Source organism: Tamandua tetradactyla, chromosome 6 (genome assembly GCF_023851605.1).
Source record: "Tamandua tetradactyla isolate mTamTet1 chromosome 6, mTamTet1.pri, whole genome shotgun sequence".
Lineage (NCBI taxonomy): Eukaryota > Metazoa > Chordata > Mammalia > Pilosa > Myrmecophagidae > Tamandua > Tamandua tetradactyla.
In genome coordinates this window covers 164872532-164895757 of record NC_135332.1, presented here as the reverse complement: position 1 = coordinate 164895757, position 23226 = coordinate 164872532, and the positions used below count along the sequence as shown (strand labels likewise).

General features: G+C 36.7%; 1 protein-coding gene across 1 annotated transcript in view; it reads right to left on the bottom strand.

Moving 5' to 3' along the window:
- The window catches only part of MTBP (MDM2 binding protein), a 138792-nt gene that overhangs the window by 80103 nt on the left and 35463 nt on the right, over positions 1-23226 (bottom strand). The window contains exons 12-13 of the mRNA XM_077167561.1: positions 3854-4027; positions 2618-2725 (exon numbers count right to left, since the gene is read on the bottom strand). Of these exons, the coding sequence (XP_077023676.1) occupies positions 2618-2725; positions 3854-4027 (282 nt within the window). The remainder of the gene's footprint in view (positions 1-2617; positions 2726-3853; positions 4028-23226) is intronic.

The following is a 23226-nucleotide window of genomic DNA, read 5'->3' as shown; positions in this document are numbered from 1 at the left end:
TATTCTGCCTTTATGAAATAGGATTTTGATTAAAACATGGCTTTTCAAGGGTATATACAGCTTTTCAAACCAGCACAAACTCTAATATATTTATAATCATATTTTACTTATATGTAAATCACTGAAGTAGAGACTAAAACTTATTTTTACATTATAAGCTTTGTTTTGCTATCATTTTCCTCTGCCTCTTGAGATACATGAATTCTAAACAGGTATATTTTTGTCTGACCTCAAATTATAAATCCAGTATAAATTCTCAGGGTAGAGTAGAGATTTGTTTAGCAATTATTTTCATGGTAAACAGATTAACTGAATCATTAATCAAAATGTAATGCTTCAGATTGTAAACTGGCCATTTTATGGACACACAATTTATGTTGTCTCTAGAAGCTACTAACTCTAAGTTTTCCTCTTACTTTAGACACTATACTTGCTCTTTCCTCAGTGCTATACAATCCTTACAGCTGCCTCCTCTGTGACAGCTTATTTGCTAGTGCTTCTACACTTTCAGCATTTGTTTAGCACTCCTCTCTTGCTGACATCCTCCTTCCCCCACCATCTCCCCAGAAACTTTCAGTCAGTTGCCCAGAATGGATGGCCCTACCGGAGTTCTTCTCTTTTCCCAAAGAGATCCACCATCCTCAGAGACTTTCTTGCCCTTCCAAACACACAATTTTGCTGATTGGAAACGTGAAGAAAACAAGTGAGCTGAAGACGAAGAGAGCAGAGATGTTGAAAGAAGTGTGTTATAAAGAGTGGCTAGGAGATTCATGGCACGGACATCAGGGCTTAAAGGGGGTGTTTGGCAGGGATGGAACAAAGTCAAGAAGGCGAATAATACTGCTGGTTCATGTGTGAAATTGTGGTTTTACGTTTACAAGAATACTGTGTTGGTTTTCAGGATTTATTTTTTCTTGGTTTTACCATTACTACCGTTTATTGAAATGGATTTGTCTTTCTAAGTAAATTTTTCTTCTGCTAACATAATTTTCTTAGTTAAAAGAAAAATCAATGTTTGGAGGACTTCAAGACTATGCTACTACCTGGCTTTGCATAATTGAAAAAGCAGATAACCCGTACATGAAAAACTGAAACCAAATATTCTGCAATTACTCTAAATTGAATAAAAAGGGTACTGCATCCAAGATATTTTTTTTTTCTGTTAAAAGTCAGAAGTGTTTTGTCTTGTTTTAATATCTCATCAACTTTACAGGATTACAATTGTCTTAAATATTTCTGAAGTTTAAATACAATCTGCATAATAATGTTATTATAAAATGTAAACTTTCAGTGTTCTTTTAAATTTCAAAATCACACTTTTTTTTTTCCCTCTTTTTTTGGTCTTTTTTTTTCCCCCCTTTTAATACCTGAATGTTCTGCAAAAACTGAAATTATCACAGGTCACCCGCACAGCCAGTAGGCAATAGGCTGCACCGGGCAGAGGTGGAGTGTGGTTTTTTGCCTTTTTTTTTTTTGTAAGTTTTCTCTTTTTTTTTTTTTTCCTTTTACCTGAGTTCAGGCATGGTCTCCATGCCATCAAACAAACCCCAGAGAAACTGAAATTTCACATGTCAACAAGGAAAGACTGAGTGTCATATGTTTGCCAAGAGGAAAAACAAAACAAAACAAAAAAACGCAAAAGCAGAATAAGGAAGAAAAAAAAAGGAACAAAGTGGGCAGAAAATGATAAAAGCAAAAAAAGTGACTGTACAAACACAAAACTATTAAAAGCTAGCCCAGCTGTCCCCCACTCTTGAATCCAAGATATTTTAATACTGCTTTTAAGTAATTAATGAGAATGTTTACTTTATCTATTTAATTCTAATATCACTTTTCCTATAATTCACCATAACATTTTCTCATGCAACCAATTAAGTTTTCACAACACGAATCTATTTCTTACAAATACTATACTGATAACTTGTTTAAAATAAGTTCATATTAGGCAATAATGAATGCTTGACATTGATTACAAAAAAATTTTACACTGATAACCAAACTAATATGTAATATAGACTTAAAAAATCCTGAAAATCTGACCCTTCAAAATGGGTTAACTCCCTGGAAAAGGAAAATCAAAATGCGAATTTCATTCAATGTATGCACTGTGCTTAGTTATCATGGATGTTCATGATTAGGTCTAAAAATCAAAGCTCAAGTTAACATTAATTTCTCTAGACTTGCATTTCTTCTCTTTACAATCTCTATCCTCTTGTTCACAAAAATATATAAAGGGAAGTTTCATGAAGAGATTTATACTGACCAGTGTAATAAAATTTTGGTACCTTTTCCAACATGTAGCTAAAAATAATGAAATACAAAATGTGCCTGGCAAAATATTTTTACAAACACTAACAGTGACGTACAAATAAATAGCAATATTCTAAATCTGGTGGGGAAAAAAGCTGCTTCTACTCCACATTTCTCTATGCAAGAATAGCTCTATAAATAGTGCCATACTTAAAAGACAATTTGGATGGCTGAGAGAACTAATGTTGCTTTACGTTTGTATAAGAAAAGTGTATAAGTACAATCAAGCTAGGTGAAAATAAAGATGTATTATTTCTATACAGTCAACATTCTTACAGTAGGATGAAATATACAAATTTTTACTTACTCAGACATTCTTTTAAAGCCAAAGCTTGAACACACGCTAACTGTTTCTCTCTCCATAGAACCTGCTCCCCAGAAAAATGTGGAAGTGACAAGAATTCAAAAGGAAAGCCTGAGAAATAGAAAAATGCCAGTATTAAAGATGGTCTGTGCCAATAATTAATATTCAATCCCCAAGAAATGGGTTATAATTAATAATAAAAAAGTCAACCACTCACCTCTCTTGATCTTAAATAATTCAATGTAAAAATAACGATAATTAAGCAGGAGAAAATAAGCATATTAATTAGTTAGAATTTTACACTTTGACCTACTTTTTAAAATTGAAGGAATTTAGGTAGCAGAATAGAAGTCCCTATATCATACTTTCTTCCTCTAACTGCTCAATACTGTAATTCCTATAGAAAACTCAGATGGGGGGTGTGGGTAGGAGCTATGCCACCTAGTATTCACTCTTCATGTAGTCCCTTTCATAATTAATCTGGGCAAGCCCTATGTAACCAATAATGGTGAAAGTGACACTGCATGACTTCTGAGACTAGGTCACAAAAAGCCGTGCAGCTTTCACTTGTCTCTTAGAACAACTGTTCTAAAAGTAAGTCACAAAATTAAAAAGGTCGCAGGGAGAGAAAATTGGCTCTTATCTGTTCCAGTCATTTCAGCTCAGCAGCCACCTTGGACACCAGACCCAGTCTGTCCTTCCAATGACTTGGGCCCCAGCTGCCACTGGGGGTTGCAATCATATACGAGACCTCACAATTGAACCACCCTGTTGAGCCTAGTCAACACAGGACCATGGAAGTTAGTGATAAATTATTGTCACAAAATTTGGGATAGTTTGTCATACAGCAATAGATAACCAAAACACAAAGCTTGAAGAGAAGAGAGAAACATGGACAATAAAATAGAATAAGACACAATAAACAAAAATGAGAAATAAGTTGTAGAAAATAATGTGTGCTTAAAGTTGAAAATAATGAAAATGTCATATTTGGAGTTACTGACTGACCCACTAAATTTTACTAGGCATAATGTAAAAGTAATTGAATCTCTACACTCTAAATTGCAAAAATATGTTACAATACATTTAAAATAAAAAGTATATTTACTAAGAGGGAAATGGACTTGAGGAACATAAGTTTACTAAATGTCCAATATTTTTTTCCACCTAAAATACACAAATTAACTATACATAAAAAGAAATGTAAAAATATTTTCCTACCTCAAAGTTAACACTTACTCAATTTTGTTTCTTCTGTTTTTGCTTTCATCATTCCATGAATTAAACTGAGTACAAATGAGCCATTAATCTGGTTGGCTGAGTGAATCATCGTTGCTTTACATTTTCTATTTCCACTTCCTTGTAACAAGAGATAATAGCTAGAACATTCTCCTTTCACTTCAATATCTGGAACTAAACAAAATAATTAATTGTTATCAAGTATGTGAAAATTTAGATATAACATGGCAGAATAATACATTTGAACCATAGGATAATGGAGTTTCTTTGTCATTTTAGAACAAGCTGTTACTCAATATATTCGGAACTAATAGTAGATTAGTTAATTGAAATCTGTTAAAGAGAGGACCATAAAAAATGCTAGTCACAAAGTATAAACACTTCATTTTAAATTAAAATGTGCATGTATTCTTTCATTAAATTCTATGGTATCTTTCTGATATAATCACACTCATTATGTATCAACTATTTCCAGCTTCTATATCTTTAAAGTAGAACAAACTGACCCCTGGAAGCACACATCTCTCCTAAAAGAGGAAGTAGAAGTATGCAGATATACTTAAGGGGAGCTTTGTGCTCTTTGTAGTAGGCATCTAGTAATGTATTTTACAGAGGAATGAAGAACATTCATTAATCTGGCATGCCAGTTAGGTAAAGGTCAGTTAAGATAGCTTCTAGTATATCTGAAAAATAAGTAAGAGTTATAGTGAAGGTGCAAAAAACACAGAACACTTTGAGATTAAAAACAGAAGTGGGGTCCATTTACTTGAAGATGGGGCATTACACACAAGTTTGTATTCTTCATTATTTTCTAAAATTCCATTCAGTGAGATAGAAGGGTTTTTAAAAACAGCATAAATCCCTACGACTCAATATCTGGGAGAAGAGAGTAATAGCAACTAAATTCTCAAAGCATGAAAGCAGATAGATAATTTATAACTGACTTCAATTTCTCAACTGCTAAGCAAGCTGAGCAAAACAGAAGAGCAAGCCCAAAAGCAAATTTATACTGTAAATCCCACTAAAAGGCTCTAGAATGGTAGTCCCAGATAGCACTGGAAACAAAAATGAAGATGGAATAGGAAGATATGCTAAAACTGTTTGAGAAGCAGTCAGGCCATCTGATCTCTCCTTATTCTATTTAGGCAAATGATTGTCCTTTCCCAGCCCAGAAGACAGTAGTTTTTTTTTTGTTTTGTTTTCTTCTAGAGAGAGTAAAACAAGGAGTCTATGGCCTGGGGATTTTCAGACTAAACTGAGGGCTGGAGCTCTGAACTGATTACCACCCATTTATTTACTTAAATCCAGAATTGTAGCAGCCAGATAGCAAAATTAAACCATCATTTGGAAAGGTGATCAGCCTAGGAGAAAAAACTAAAGAATCCCAACATTGGCAGGGGTGGGGGGAGGGGGAGTAGTGTCACCAAATGCAATGTCCCAGCGAGATCGCTATAAAATAGACTAAAAATCAAAAGGCTATATCCCATACACTATATTCGCCAAAATTTGTGACCTCAAGAAAAGTTTCTAATATGAAAACTAGAAACAAAAATGAACAGAAAAAGCAACTTGCAACAAACAAAAAGTACAGTGAAATTGTAAAAACAAATTACAAAAACAATCTAAATCACTAAACTTCTTGAAGATAATGATATTGCATCCATGAAATAAGAACAGGAAATTGTAAGATTAAATCATCAGAAAAGAAGAAAAAGCTCACAGAAATTAAAAGTGAGACAGAAATTTTCAACTAAAGGGTTGGAATATAAAGTTTAGCAAATCTCCCAGAAAATAAATGGACAAAGAAATAGAAAATAAGAGAGAAAGAGAGAGAACAAGCTTTGAACTTCTGGGAAGATGGCCGAGTAGATTAGCTCAAACTTGGCCCTGTTTCACGGAAGGGTTGGAGAAGGGTCAGGAGGGCAACTGATGTGGTGATTTAGGAGGGCGGCTGACCTGGGAGAGCCTTTGCACCACATGCGGCAGCCCTGGTTACAGAGGCCAAGGAACTGAGAGGCAGAAAACTGGAGCCTAGCACAGAGGCACGGAGCCTTGGAGCCCACAGGAATGCATGGACAGGAACCCGGGACTAAGAAGTAAGGCAGGCCACATTCCTTGGTGTGCTACCCTCACGGCTACCTACCGCCCTGAATGGCGACTCACCCCACACCCCACGCACCTGAACCCCATCACCCACCCCCATTTCCCGAGCTCCAGACACACCTACTCCATCAGCCACCAGTGCACATACTTGCCCCACCCATACCTCAAGTGCAGTCCAACCCACCTCTCCTGCACCCTTTCCAAGTACTGCCTCCCCCTCCCTATTCCCTGGAAGGCTGCTGGTGCATGAAGGCCTCCATGCCTGGGCTACCCCTGCCCCCCTGCCCATAGTGTCGCACAGGCTCATTCTGCCCCACCTGAGCTCTGCATATACATTTATCCTACAAGAAATACTAAAAGGAGTTCTGCTGGCTGAAAAAAAAAAAAGACAGTAGAGGGACATCTGGAGGAGGGTGCAGAATTGAAGAGTACCACTAAGGGTAATTTAAAGAATACAAAGAGAAAGAGGGAAAAGAATATATAGATCTGACAAATAAAATTAAAAAGATAAGATAGTGGAATCAAGAAATGCATTTTCAGTAATAACTTTGAATTGTTAATGGACTAAACTGACCAATTAAAAGATACAGATTGGCAGAATAGATTAAGAAGCATAATCCAGCCATATGCTACTTACAAGAGATTCATCTTAGATACAAGGATACAAATAGATTGAAAGTGAAAGGATAGAAAAAGATTTTCCAAGCAAGTTATAACCAAAGAAAACAGGAGTAACTATACTAATATCGGACAAAATGGACTTTAAATGTAAGGACATCATAAGAGACAAAAGAGGACACTATATACTAATTAAAGGGTCGGTTCACCAAGAAGATATAACAATCATAAACGCTTATGCTCCCAATCAAGGAGCTTCAAAGTACATGAGACAGACATTGGCAAAACTGAAGGGAGCAACAAATGTTTCAACAATAATAGTAGGAGGCTTCAATACACCTCTCTCCTCTATAGATAGAACAACCAGACAGAAGATCAACAAGGAAATAGAGAAGTTAAATAACTTGATAAATCAATTAGACCTAACAGACATATATAGGTCATTGCACCCCAAAGCACAAGGTTATACTTTCTTCTCTAGTGCTCATGGAACATTCTCCAGAATAGATCATATACTGGGGCACAAAACAGGTCTTTATAAATATAAAAATAATGAAACTATTCAAAGCACTTTCTCTGATCACAATGGGATGAAGCTGGCTCTCAAAAAACCACCAAAGAATGAGAACATTAAAAAATATAGAGAGATTAAATAACACACTCTTAAAAAACCAGTGGGTCAAAGAAGAAATTGTTAGAGAAATCAGTAGCTATCTGGAGATGAATGAAAATGAGAATACAACTTATCAGAACTTATGGGATGCGGCAAAGGCTGTGCTGAGAGGGAAATTTATTGCCCTAAACGCCTATATTAAAAAACAACAAAGAGCAAAAAGTGAGGACTTCACAGCAAACCTGGAGGAATTTGAGAAAGTATGGCCAATTAACTCCAAAGCAAATAGGAGAAGAGTAATAACAAAGATTAAAGCAGAGATAAATGAATGGGAGAACAAAAGAATAGAAAGAATCAATAAAACCAAAAGTTGGTTCTTTGAGAAAATCAATAAAATTGATGGGCCACTAACAAGACTGACAAGGAAAAAAAGAGAGAAGATACAAATAAACAAAATCAGAAATGAGAAGGGGTGTGTTACCACAGACCCTGAAAAAATAAAAGAAATCATAAGAGAATACTATGAACAACCATATGCCAACAAATTAGACAACTTAGATGAAACAGACAAATTCCTGGTACACACAAAGAAGCTACACTGACTCAGAAAGAAATAGAAGATCTCAACAAACCAATGATAGGTAGCGAGATTCAATCAGTCATAAAAAATCTTCCTACAAAGAAAAGCCCAGGGCCAGATGGCTTCACAGGGGAATTTCATCAAACATTCCAGAAAGAACTAACACCAATCCTGCTCAAACTTTTCCAAAAAACTGAGGAAAAAGGAACTCTACCTAACTCATTTTATGAAGTTAATATCATTTTAATACCAAAACCAGGTAAAGATGCTATAAGAAAGGAAAACTATAGGCCAATCTCCCAAATGAACAAAGATGTAAAAATTCTCAATAAAATATTAGCAAATCTAATTCAAGAGCACATTAAAAGAAGTATACACCATGACCAAGTGGGATTTATACCAGGAATGCAAAGAGGGTTCAACACAAGAAAATCAATTAATGTAATGCAGCACATTAACAAATCAAAAGGGAAACAGTTCACGGTTGATTACGAAAAACTATAACCACTAAATCTAAACAAAGCAAAAATTGTAAAGGAAAGGAAAATAAAATTATACTACATGACTCAACTGCAAATAGTAATTACATAATCATCAAATGAAAACAATGAATATTAACCTAAAATTACTATATGTCCATACTGGTAGAATAGGGAAGCAAAAAGAATATGAAAGTGTTGCAAGGATAAAGGAGTGAATTAAATCTTCATGTTGTATATGGGAAGTTAGCAGAAAATACATTAAATTAAAAAAAATTAAAAGTAGCAATACAACCAAATTATTTTCAGATTTTGAGTTAAAAGTCATTGCCTCTGGAGAACAGGTAAAAGAGAGGGATGTGACTACTTTTTAAAACACTTTTGAGATATAATCCACATATTATACAATTCACCAATTTAAAGTATGTAACAATGGTTTTTAGTACATTCACAGGGTTGTGCTACCATCCCTAAATCTAATTTTAGGACATTTTCATGCCCAAAAAGAAATTCTGTATTCATTAAGCAAAGTGACTGCATTTTCATAGCAAGCATCATAACAAGAACTATTTGACTCTTCAAATTACGTATGACTTAACAAAAATAAACATTAAATGCAAAAAAAATTTATCAAAATTTTCTTACCTATTAGCTATAGAGAAAGAGAAAAGTTGTATATAGGTAACAGAATAGTATACACTATTATGAAACATTAATATTTAGTCATGGCACATTTTTATACGTGCAGTTTACATAAGAAATATCTTGGTAAGAACAAGGTGAAAACTGATGCTAAAAGTAGTTTATTGATAAAGGGCACTCAAAGAGAAATGTTCAAGAATTGTGTGGTCAATCAACTGAATGTTTTAAGTCAGGAATCAGGACAGAAAGGAAGAAAGTGTCAGGGATCACAGTCAAATGTAACAATGAGGAATAAATTGATTAACGTCACTATAAACTTTTTGACAGTAAAGGACACATCATATTTAACCTCGCAGTCCCAACAGCTATGGTACTTTGTACATAGTAAATATTCAATAAATATCAACTGATTCATGAAGACAGAACAGCCATATAGTATGAGCAACAATAATGGAGATTTTCTTGGAATGCTGATAGACAATCTGCAAGTGATCACATAAAGCTAAGGAATTTTTTATACAACTCTAGATCAGAGATACAAGGGATCTCAGAAAATGAGAAACGTTTTGAAAGGACTGCAAAATAACTAAGAACTCCTGGAGCAGACTCTGGCCCTGCCTCAAGGATGCATAATATGTATTCCAGGAACTCTTCCTTTAGAAAGGTCTTCCTTTCTTGGCATTTCCCTGTTTTCTCCCATTCTGATTATTCCTTTTCAATCTTCTCTATTTGTTTCTTCAAATTCTCATACATTGCAAGATTTTGCCCTTGCTTCATCTCCTTGCAGTCAATGTATCCTCCCTGGGCAATCTCATTTGTTCCTGATTGATTGTACCAGTCCAAAGTAATACATTAGGACAGTGACAGTTACCTCTTTAAAAGTACCTATGTCTTTCTTTAACTTGTTTATCTTAAGGACTATTGGCATGGCAGGGTGAGGATTTCTGTGGACCCATTCCCCAGTGAAATAAACATAACTGGTGAAAACTATTTTTAAAAACACCTAAAATCTCTGAGTGTAAATGAAGAAACATTTTTTCAAGAAAGCAAACTAGATATACTACAATTTTGTTAAGAATGATGGGAGTACTTGGACCATGACCTGATCCTTCCCAGCTCAGTTTGAGTGAAGTTCCACTTGGAATGGGTGTGGCCAAGTGGCACACAGGAAACCCACTCTACTAGCTCCCTATCAAGGGGTATAGTACCTCATCAGGAGATAAAAGGCTGCCAGCACTTCTCATCACATCCAACTCTGAAATGAAGAGGCTAAATTCCTAATGAATGTACTGAGTTTGGGGATTGCTTTCCTCCATTCAACCTCCAGTCATACGCAGAGACTCTACCGTATACAAGATATGCTGAGAAAACTGGGAACCCGAATGCCCTTGCCCCAACATGCTCACAGAGCAGAGGTTCTACAAAAGGAGAGTTAAGTGAAGACCAGAGACTACCACTCTACCCAGCATTTAAAGTAGTGGCTCAGAGATCTTCTCAGGGGGAAGGCAGACCATAAGGACAGAGAGAGCTGAAGCTCTGCCCAAAAGAACAAATTTCATCTGAAACAGAATGTGAGCAAGTTCACTGTCATCCCATGGTGAATAGTCACACACTACAGGCTGCACCCTTCTAGAAGCAACACCTAAATTTTTATACTGCAGAGTAAATAAAGTTCGCTAAAATAACCTCACCAATTCATAAAACAAATAAACAAACAAAACAAACAAACCCAGGAGAAGAGGAAGAGGAATCAGTAATCAGAGTTAATACAATATAGTACCTAAAATGTCCAGTTTTCAACCAAAAACTATGAGACATGCAAAGAAATATCAAAGTGTGAAACACATACAGGGAAAAACAAGCAAACAAAACAGGTGACAGAAACAAGAAGGACCAGATTTCAGATTTAACAGGCCAAGACTTCAAAGCAGCTATTTGTATGTTCAAAGAACCAAAGGACACCTTTTTTAAGGAAGGAAGTAAAGGAAGATATGATGGAAATGCCTCACTAAACAAGGAATATTATGATTAATGAATATTAACAAAGAGATAGAAGTTATAAAAATGAACCTAATGAAGTCTGGAGTGGAAAACTAGAATAATTGAAATGAAAAACTCACAAATTGAAGTAAGAAATAACCAGTGAAATTAAATACATCAAAAGAGAATATTAAACCTGAAGAACAGAGGGAAAAAGAATAAAGACACATAGAGTTCCAGAGAAATGTAGGACATCATTACACACATAATTTGAGTCCTAGGAGATAACTGAGATAAAGGGGGAGAAAAACGTAGTTAAGAAATAAGGCTGAAAACTTCCCAAATGAAAAAAAAAAAAAAAATTCACACATCCAAGAAGCTCAACAAATTTCAAGTAGGATGAATGCAAAGAAATTCACACAGACATATATAAATATGCTGAAAACACAAAGACAAAGAGAAAATCTTGAAAGCTTCAAGAGAAAATGACATCACTTACAAGGTAAGCCCCACAAAAGACAAACCAGCTGACTTCTCATCAGAAATACCTGAGGTTAGAAGCATATTTAAAATGCTCTAAGGAAAAAACTATCAACTAAGATGGGGAAAACTATTTTTCAAAAATGAAGATCCAGGTGAACAAACACCGAGATAATTCACTGCTGGCAAATGTGCTTTCTAAGAAATGCTGAAGTAAGTTTTTTTTTGGAAAAATCAAGTGAACCCAGAAGGTACTTTAAACCTAAAAAGAGAATAAATAATCTTATTATATAAAGAGCAGTACAAACATGCATTTCTTCTCCTTTCTTCTCTTATCTGATTTGTATCTATAACATATAGGAATGCAATGTAACTGACAAAAGCACAAAAGAGATGGGGGGAGAAAAGTTACACTGGAGTAAAGAAATGATATGAGATGATAACTCAAATCCACAGGACAAAATGAAAAGAACCAGAATTGATAAAATAAAATAAAATGCTAGGACAAATATTACTTGTTCTCCTTTCTTTCTCAACTTCTTTAATGGACACAGAAAAAAAAAAGTAATAATTATAACAAAATATTATTAGGTTTGTAGCATAGAGAGATATAATATGTACAACCATAATAACACAATAAGGGGAAAAAGGGAATAAAGATATTAGTAATGTTGCCCTAGGAACATTAAGTATATGCCACTGGAACCTGAAGTAAGTTTAAACGAATATGGTAACTTTAGATAAATTACTAAGAAAAAAATTTTTTTTTGATCTAATGATAAAAAAACATTAAAGGGATTAAAGTGTTACATTAGAAAATATTTACTTAATGCAAAAGTAGGCAGAAAAAGATAGAGACAGGCAGACGGGCTAGGAGGAGGGTCAGCTGCCGCTGTTGGGGGAAAGCGGTCGCTGAGGCTGCCCGAACCCCGGGTTCCGGTCCGGGCCAGATAGCAGGCGGCCAGCGCCCCCAGCCCGCCGCGCGCCTCCACCTGAGGGAAGCTAGGCGTCCTCTGCCCTAACCCCGCCGCCCGCCCTCGAAGCCCGAAGTCCGCCGGGTTTGCAGCGGTGGCCGCTGCGCCCAGCACCCTCCACCCGGAGCAGCCCTCAGCCACAGCCTTCGCCGGCCCCGGCTGCCCGCGGACGCCTTCCTCCAGTCATGAATCCCCCAGAGGGGGCAGCGGAGGAAGGAGGAGCAGTCAACTCAGACGTGGACACCTTTTTCAAGACAGGTTGGAGGACAAATTCCAGTCCTCCTAACTAGGCCTTAAAATTCTTGGTGGAGTGGACAGTCGCTGGAACCTGTGGAGAATTAAAAAACAAGGAGCTCACTGCCTTATGTGGTCAGGAGAGGCAGGAGTAACAGCCAGTGTGAAGCTGTGGGAAATGGAAGGAAGTTGGAACCCAGATCCTCATGGCCTTTCACTTTGAGATCCACAAAGGGAAAAAGAGATGTGTTCTTACTGAAAGCAAAATGGAACCTCCTTCATTCACATGGAATCCCTTCTTCACTGCAGGTTATTTCAAGGGAAATGAGGAAACATGACTTCCAAATGCCATGAAATGAAGTATGTGTGTCTAAATGAGATGGGTATGACTGAATACATCTTCAGATGTGGGAAGTGTCCGTGGATATTCACTCATTTGTGAGTGAAATGTGGTCCGTGATGGAGATAATACTATACTGGTACCTCCTTCTAGTGCTCCAAATCCCTAATTCCTCCTGCTTCTGCTTCTGAAACGGCAGCATCCTCAGTAGGACTAACACAGGAGACACATGCAAACAATCTGAAGTCTGTCTAACTGCATTAAAAAATGAAATTCATAGATATGATGATATTTGAGGATTAGAAAGGAATACAAAGAGCAATGTGTTCTCCTGGTGTGCTACACCTAGGACTTGGAAATATGAATTGTCTAGATTTTATGCGAGCTTCAACCATGAGTCTGGAAGATACTCTTGGCAAACCTCTTGAAAGCAAGAACATGAACATGGTAATTGAAATGATCCACGAAGAGCAAGCGGCTCCTGCAGGGCTTGGTCACTCACGCAATGACGGAATTACGGGTAATGTGCTGATTTTGTTGAGCCAGCTTTTGTGTCTCCAGAAGCATTCAGAATAGAAGAACAGGCACGCATGGCATATGTGAAGTCTTACAGAGAAGGAATAATAAAGTATTTGCTTTGGTAAATCACCTTGCAAATGATGTGAAAACACCTTGGAGAAAAATGCCCTCATCTATTGCATCCCATAGTCATGCCTCTCATAGCGTAAATCTATCAGTGACATTAAATATATTTTTGTTGGTGTTCTTTATAGATATTTATAAACTGGATGTACTCCAGAAAATATGGAGGAGAGCAAAATAGGTTCTAAAGCATGTGATAGGTTCTGGAATTAGAACTGCATAAAAAAATAAGGAAAGCTGGAAGATGGCGGCTTAGTAAGACGCGCGGATCTTAGTTTCTTCTCCAGGACACCTACTAGGGGAGTAGAAACGATACAGAAAGCGCCCAAAGCCACAACAGAGATAAAAAAGACAGCGTACCCCATCCTGGAACGGCTGGCTGGCTGAGAGAAGCAGCTCGGGTGAGATCGCCGAGGCGCGCGGGCCTTACCGGGCGGGGTGGCAAGCGGCCGGAGTTACTCCCTTCCCCCTTCCCGGGCCGGCTGGGAGAATTGGAGAGGTGGTCCCCTGAAACCAAGGCGACTGGTGCCCACACCACGCGCAGCCCCCGGACCAACTGAGAGAATTGGATCGGAAACCCCCAGGCCGCAGAGAACGGTGACCCCGTGACTCCCGGGGAACGTGCACTCTCTCGGGCGGGCCGCTGCCGCTGGCGCCCTCCCGCCACGCTTGTTGCCCAGGGCCGACTAGGAAATTCGGACGGGCTCTTTCCCTGGCTGCGGCGACCAGCAACCCTCCCTGCGTTCGGACACCCTCCCTGCGTTCGGACCCCGGGCCGGCTCAAGCCGCTTCGGTTAGCTAACCCCCAGGACGGCGAGAGTTTTCCAAAGTTTAAGGTCCCACAGCACCTTTTACTGGTGGGACCCGCAGACAAACGTGTGCCACGAGCGCCACCTACTGGGCAGGATAAGAAAAACAGAACCCAGAGATTTCACAGAAAAATATTACAACCTTGCTGGGTCCAACACCAAGAGAAATCTGAATAAATGCCCAGACGCCAGCAGCAGAAGATAACTGTCCACGCTCAAAAGATTGAGAATATGGCTCAGTCAAAGGAACAAACCAATAGTTCAAATGAGACACAAGAGCTGAGACAACTAATGCTGAATATATGAACAGAAATGGAAAACCTCTTCAAAAATGAAATCGATAAATTGAGGGAGGACATGAAGAGGACATGGGCTGAACATAAAGAAGAAATAGAAAAACTGAAAAAACAAATCGCAGAACTTATGGAAGTGAAGGATAAAGTAGCAAACATAGAAAAAATAATGGATAGCTACAATGATAGATTTAAAGAGACAGAAGATAGAATTAGTGATTTGGAGGATGGAACATCTGAATTTCAAAAAGAAACAGAAACTATAGGGAAAAGAATGGAAAAATTTGAACAGGGTATCAGGGAACTCAAGGACAATATGAACTGCACAAATATACGTGTTGTGGGTGTCCCAGAAGGAGAAGAGAAGGGAAAAGGAGGAGAAAAACTAATGGAAGAAATTATCACTGAAAATTTCCCAACTCTTATGAAAGACCTAAAATTACAGATCCAAGAAGTGCAGCGCACCCCAAAGAGATTAGACCCAAATAGGCGTTCTCCAAGACACTTACTAGTTAGAATGTCAGAGGTCAAAGAGAAAGAGAAGATCTTGAAAGCAGCAAGAGAAAAACAATCCATTACATACAAGGGAAACCCAATAAGACTTTGTGTAGATTTCTCAGCAGAAACCATGGAAGCTAGAAGACAGTGGGATGATATATTTAAAATACTAAAAGAGAAAAACTGCCAACCAAGACTCCTATATCCAGCAAAATTATCCTTCAAAAATGAGGGAGAAATTAAAACATTCTCAGACAAAAAGTCACTGAAAGAATTTGTGACCAAGAGACCAGCTCTGCAAGAAATACTAAAGGGAGCACTAGAGTCAGATACAAAAAGACAGAAGAGAGAGATATGGAAAAGAGTGTAGAAAGAAGGAAAGTCAGATATGATATATATAATACAAAAGGCAAAATGTTAGAGGAAAATATTATCCAAACAGTAATAACACTAAATGTCAATGGACTGAATTCCCCAATCAAAAGACATAGATTGGCAGAATGGATTAAAAAACAGGATCCTTCTATATGCTGTCTACAGGAAACACATCTTAGACCCAAAGATAAACATAGGTTGAAAGTGAAAGGTTGGGAAAAGATATTTCATGCAAATAACAACCAGAAAAGAGCAGGAGTCGCTATACTAATATCCAACAAATTAGACTTCAAATGTAAAACAGTTAAAAGAGACAAAGAAGGACACTATATACTAATAAAAGGAACAATTAAACAAGAAGACATAACAATCATAAATATTTACGCACCGAATCAGAATGCCCCAAAATACGTGAGGAATATACTGCAAACACTGAAAAGGGAAATAGACTCATATACCATAATAGTTGGAGACTTCAACTCACCACTCTCATCAAGGGACAGAACATCTAGACAGAGGATCAACAAAGAAATAGAGAATCTGAATATTACTATAAATGAACTAGACTTAATAGACATTTATAGGACATTACATCCCACAACAGCAGGATACACCTTTTTCTCAAGTGCTCATGGATCATTCTCAAAGATAGACCATATGCTGGGTCACAAAGCAAGTCTTAACAAATTTAAAAAGATTGAAATCTTACACAACACTTTCTCGGACCATAAAGGAATGATGTTGGAAATCAATAATAGGTAGAGTGCCAGAAAATTCACAAATACGTGGAGGCTCAACAACACACTCCTAAACAACGACTGGGTCAAAGAAGAAATTGCAAGAGAAATTAGCAAATACCTCGAGGCGAATGAAAATGAAAACACAACATATCAAAACTTATGGGACGCAGCAAAGGCAGTGCTAAGAGGGAAATTTATTGCTCTAAATGCCTATATCAGAAAAGAAGAAAAGGCAAAAATTCAGGAATTAACTATCCATTTGGAAGAACTGGAGAAAGAACAGCAAGCTAACCCCAAAGCAAGCAAAAGGAAAGAAATAACAAAGATCAGAGCTGAAATAAATGAAATTGAAAATATGAAAACAGTAGAGAAAATCAATAAGACCAGAAGTTGGTTCTATGAGAAAATCAGTAAGATTGATGGGCCCTTAGCAAGATTGACAAAAAGAAGAGAGAGGATGCAAATAAATAAGATCAGAAATGGAAGAGGAGACATAACTACTGACCTCACAGAAATAAAGGAGGTAATAACAGGATACTATGAACAACTTTACGCTAATAAATACAACAATTTAGAGGAAATGGACGGGTTCCTGGAAAGACATGAACAACCAACTTTGACTCAAGAAGACATAGATGACTTCAACAAACCAATCACAAGTAAAGAAATTGAATTAGTCATTCAAAAGCTTCCTAAAAAGAAAAGTCCAGGACCAGATGGCTTCACATGTGAATTCTACCAAACGTTCCAGAAAGAATTAGTACCAATTCTCTTCAAACTCTTCAAAAAAATCGAAGTGGAGGGAAAACTACCTAATTCATTCTATGAAGCCAACATCACCCTCATACCAAAACCAGGCAAAGATATTACAAAAAAAGAAAACTACAGACCAATCTCTCTAATGAATACAGATGCAAAAATCCTCCATAAAATTCTAGCAAATCGTATCCAACAACACATTAAAAGAATTATACATCATGACCAAGTAGGATTCATCCCAGGTATGCAAGGATGGTTCAACATAAGAAAATCAATTAATGTAATACACCATATCAACAAATCAAAGCAGAAAAATCACATGATCATCTCAATTGATGCAGAGAAGGCATTCGACAAGATTCAACATCCTTTCCTGTTGAAAACACTTCAAAAGATAGGAATACAAGGGAACTTCCTTAAAATGATAGAGGGAATATATGAAAAACCCAAAGCTAATATCATCCTCAATGGGGAAAAATTGAAAACTTTCCCCCTAAGATCAGGAACAAGACAAGGATGTCCACTATCACCACTATTATTCAACATTGTGTTGGAGGTTCTAGCCAGAGCAATTAGACAAGAAAAAGAAATACAAGGCATCAAAATTGGAAAGGAAGAAGTAAAACTATCACTGTTTGCAGACGATATGATACTATACGTCGAAAACCCAGAAAAATCCACAACAAAACTACTAGAGCTAATAAATGAGTACAGCAAAGTAGCAGGTTACAAGATCAACATTCAAAAATCTGTAGCATTTCTATACACTAGTAATGAACAAGCTGAGGGGGAAATCAAGAAACAAATCCCATTTACAATTGCAACTAAAAGAATAAAATACCTAGGAATAAATTTAACTAAAGAGACAAAAAACCTATATAAAGAAAACTACAAAAAACTGCTAAAAGAAATCACAGAAGACCTAAATAGATGGAAGGGCATACCGTGTTCATGGACTGGAAGACTAAATATAGTTAAGATGTCAATCCTACCTAAATTGATTTACAGATTCAATGCAATACCAATCAAAATCCCAACAACTTATTTTTCAGAAATAGAAAAACCAATAAGCAAATTCATCTGGAAGGGCAGGCTGCCCCGAATTGCTAAAAACATCTTGAGGAAAAAAAACGAAGCTGGAGGTCTCGCGCTGCCTGACTTTAAGGCATATTATGAAGCCACAGTGGTCAAAACAGCATGGTATTGGCATAAAGATAGATATATCGACCAATGGAATCGAATAGACTGCTCAGATATAGACCTTCACAATGGGAGACAATATTTGGAAATGATATATCAGATAAAGGTCTAGTATCCAGAATTTATAAAGAGATTGTTCATCTCAACAACAAAAAGACAGCCAACCCAATTACAAAATGGGAAAAAGACTTGAACAGACACCTCTCAGAAGAGGAAATACGGATGGCCAAGAGGCACATGAAGAGATGCTCAATGTCCCTGGCCATTAGAGAAATGCAAACCAAAACCACAATGAGATATCATCTCACACCCACCAGAATGGCCATTATCAACAAAACAGAAAATGACAAGTGCTGGAGAGGATGCGGAGAAAGAGGCACACTTATCCACTGTTGGTGGGAATGTCAAAGGGTGCAACCACTGTGGAAGGCAGTTTGGCGGTTCCTCAAAAAACTGAATATAGAATTGCCATATGACCCAGCAATACCATTGCTAGGTATCTACTCAAAGGACTTAAGGGCAAAGACACAAACGGACATTTGCACACCAATGTTTATAGCAGCATTATTTACAATTGCAAAGAGATGGAAACAGCCAAAATCTCCATCAACAGAAGAGTGGCTAAACAAACTGTGGTATATACATACGATGGAATATTATGCAGCTTTAAGACAAGATAAACTTATGAACCATGTAATAACATGGATGGACCTAGAGAATATTATGCTGAGTGAATCCAGCCAAAAACTAAAGGACAAATACTGTATGGTCCCACTGATGTGAACGGACATTCGAGAATAAACCTGAAATATGTCATTGGTAACAGAGATCAGCAGGAGTTAGAAACAGGGTAAGACAATGGGTAATTGAAGCTGAAGTGATACAGACTGTGCAACAGGACTAGATACAAAAACTCAAAAATGGACAGCACAATAATACCTAATTGTAAAGTAATCATGTTAAAACACTGAATGAAGCTGCATCTGAGCTATAGGTTTTTGTTTTGTTTTGTTTTGATTTTACTATTATTACTTTTATTTTTTTCTCTATATTAACATTCTATATCTTTTTCAGTTATGTTGCTAGTTCTTCTAAACCAATGCAAATGTACTAAGAAATGATGATCATGCATCTATGTGATGATGTTAAGAATTAATGATTGCATGTGTAGAATGGTATGATCTCTAAATGTTGGGTTAATTTCTTTTTTTCCGTTAATTAAAAAAAAAAAAAAAAGAGAAGGGATAATTGGAGATGAAGGGATACAGACTGTACAACGGGACTGGATATAAAAACTCAGAAATGGACAGCACAATACTACCCAATCGTAATGCAATTATGTTAAAACACTGAATGAAGCTGCATGTGAGGTATAGGTTTTTTGTTTTTGTTTTTTTTCTTTCTATTATTGTTTTAATTCTTATTCTGTTGTCTTTTTATTTCTTTTTCTAAATCGATGCAAATGTACTAAGAAATGATGAATATGCAACTATGTGATGTTATTAAGAATTACTGATTGTACATGTAGATTGGAATGATTTCTAATTGTTTTGTTAATTCTTTTTTTAATTAATAAAAAAAAATAAGGAAAAATTATATAAGATATAAGAAGAAATGTATAAATACTACTACAGGACACTGAATTATTTTGAGACTTTTGCTTGGGTTGGGAAAAGTTGGATACATCAATAAAAAAGACATAGAGAGGCTATAGAAAAACTAGATAGCGTAGACTAGTGATGTCCTTTTGGGAGTTTAAATCAAAATAAGTTACTCAAGAAAAACTAATACCTGAGGACTTAATAGAGTTTCACACATTAGAAAGATATCCCAGTTCTGGGAGCCCTGAGCTCCAATCCAGATAGATGTAGAGTTCTGGATCTATTCTGAGAAGGTCTCAAGATACTTTCAGAGGATTTCTGGCTTAAGAAAGCATGCTAATGATTGTCGCAATGAACCTTTTCCCTTTAAAGTCAGAAATTACCATCTCCTGGCCATGTACTCATATTTCTCACCCACAGCTAAAGTTGGCTCTATGCCAACTTTGAAGCTCTGCCCTCCTTTCCCTATATGTAGGATTGCTCATGGTCCACCTGACCTATTTTTAGTGCCTGAGGATTAGCTTCTAAGTGTGCTTGACCAAACCTTGGCCAAGCTCTGTTTACTTAGTTGCAACATTTGCTTGCTGCAGGGAGCCATTTCAGCTTTCATCATAGCCCCTGCTGATTAACACACAGTCCAGCAGGGACCCAACCTCTTCAGTGATCATCGTGAGCAGCAAGAAACACTGTTTTTGAAGTAGCCGCCGAGCTCACACTTAAATTTACAGTCAGTCCCTGTAGTGCTCAGATTGAACTGTGACCTTGCCTGAGACATCCCTTCCCTTTACCTCTGCTTCACATGAATTCACAGCATTTAAAATCTCCGTGCACTTCCTCCAACTTGTACAGGGAAAGTAAAGTGAAAGATTTCATCAAGAAATGGAGAAGAACCACACTGTTGGCCATTACTGCTGCATGAATCTTGGATCCAGCGCTCAAAAGCAGCAAAATGAGTGCAGATGGCACTGCTGCTACATTTGCCTGGCTTACCTTTAAAACAAGCAGCATATTCTAAACCCTCATTTTTGGAGAGGTATTTTTAAGTGCTGACTCAAAAAATACTCAGGTATTTGATTCTAGAATAGAGCCAGGAATTCTGTCCTACAAATGTCTCCTGCAATTTGGGTAAAGACGCAGTTGACTGTGTCTCTTGTTCCAAAAATTCTTCCATCTTCTGGAAGCTTGAGAAAGATATGGGTCTACAACTTGAGATATTCGCCTTGAACAAAACCTGTAGTTTTTAAGAAAAGCAAACTTTTCTTAAAATGAGCAAGCTCACAATTTACAGAAACCTTTGGAACTATCAAAATAAAGCCTCAGAAGCAGCAATAACTCTAGAGGTTGTTAACTAAAGGTAAATCCTGAAAAATAAAGTTCTACATGCCAAAAACCATAAAAAACAAAAACAAAAACAAAAACAAAAAAAAAGTAGGCAGAAAAGGAGGAGGAACAAAAAGAGACATATATAAGAAATAAAAAGTAAAGTGGTAGGTATAAATCCAAATATATTAACACTAAATGTAAACAGATTAAACAATCCAATCATAAGCAGAGATTGTTAGACTGGATTTAAAAAGCAATACATACTGACCAAAAAGAGGAAAAAAGAATTGTAACTATTAAAGTATCAGTGGCAGAGAGAGTTCAAATAGAGTCAAGAGGCTTTTCTGGAGGCTGCTCTTATGCAAGCTTCAATTAAACATTGCTACCTATTATAACTTGCCAAAGCCCAACCAAAACCATTCCGGCCAATCCTAAAGAATACCCTAGGGCAATATATAAGATTCTACAAAGCCTCCATGCACTAGGATAACTTTCCAGAAACCTATACCCTCCAGATGGGTCCTTGAACCAGTTAAGCCCTGAAACCTAGAAGGCTCAGGCTCTCCAGAATATCAGCTAGTTCCATCTCCCTACCCCATATTACTGACAGCCCCTTCCTACATGAAAAAGTTAGACCAGTCATAGCCCAAATACCCCTAAAGAGAGGGACAGAGAGACCAAAGATGATGATGGAGTTATATAGAGAAGATAGGATTTAATAAATAAATATGATTGCTGAATCATTAAATTGATCATCTCTTTTAGTCCCTAGTATCTTAGAGCAGCTAGAAGTGAAAACCTAAAATTATGGAATTGTAACCCATGCCAAACTCTGAAATCTGTTCTACAACTAACTGTGGTGCTGTGCTTTGAAATGTATTGTTTTTTTGTATATATATTATTTTTTCACAAATAAGTCAACTGTGATGATAAAAGAAAGTATTTACTCCTTCTAGCCTCCAATGTTCTGGAACAGCTTGAAGGAAAAATCTGAGATGATGGTATGGTAGCCCATGAAAACTCTAGTATCTGTTCTGTAACTACTTGTTGAACAGTGCTTTGAAAACAAGTTCTTTTTTTTCTTTGCTTTGTATGTTAAATTATACAATAAAAAAGTTTAAAAAAAAGCAATATATAACTATATGCTTTTTAGAGGAGATATACTTTAAATTCAAAGATGCAAATAGGCTGAAAGTAAAAGTATGGAAAATGAAACATTATGTAAGCAACAATGATAAAAAAGCTGAGGGGCATGATTTTTCTCCTGCTGTTTTCAAAATTTTCTTTCATTTCAGCTTCCAGCAGATTCACTTAAGGTTTGCTGAACTTCTTGGAACTGCAGATTAGTGTCTGGTTTTGAATCAAATTCGTGAGGCTTTCTATCATTTTTCTAAATAGTTTTCCTACCCTTTTCTCTCTCTATTCTTCTGTATTCTTTATACTTACATCAGCATACTTAATGTCCCACAAGGTCTCTGAGGTTCGGTTCATTGTTCTACAATCTATTTTTCTCTTCTAATGATCTATTTTCAAATTCACTGACTCTTCTGCAATGGATTCTATCTTTTATATTTAGGATATTCTGCATTTCAACTTTAGAATATATATTTTGCTTTAATTTATATTTTTATTTTTTCTTCCAGAATTTATCATTTGAGTCACTGTAATCATATTTTAATTCTTTCAATATACTTATAATAGCTGCTCTGACGTTCTGCTAATTCCACTATAGACCACGCAGAGTCAATTTCTGTTGACTGTTCTTTTTCTGAATTTGGGTCACACTTTCATGTTTGTTTTCATGTCTTGTAATTTTTTATTGAAAATTGGACATAACTGACACTATGTTCTAGCAACCAGATTCCTTCACTTTTTTTTTTCTTAATTTTTGTTGACAGATTTTTTCCTTTTCTTTTCTTTTAAGGTAACATAAATTCTACAATGTTTTTCCTATTATATGTGGCTACTAATATCTCTGCTGTATTTTCATTCATATTTTTTTTAACCTAAGCTGTGTCTACTCAGCTTAGTGATCAATCAATGTTTGAGGCAGAGACTGGGCTCAAATACTTCAAACCCATTACGACTCC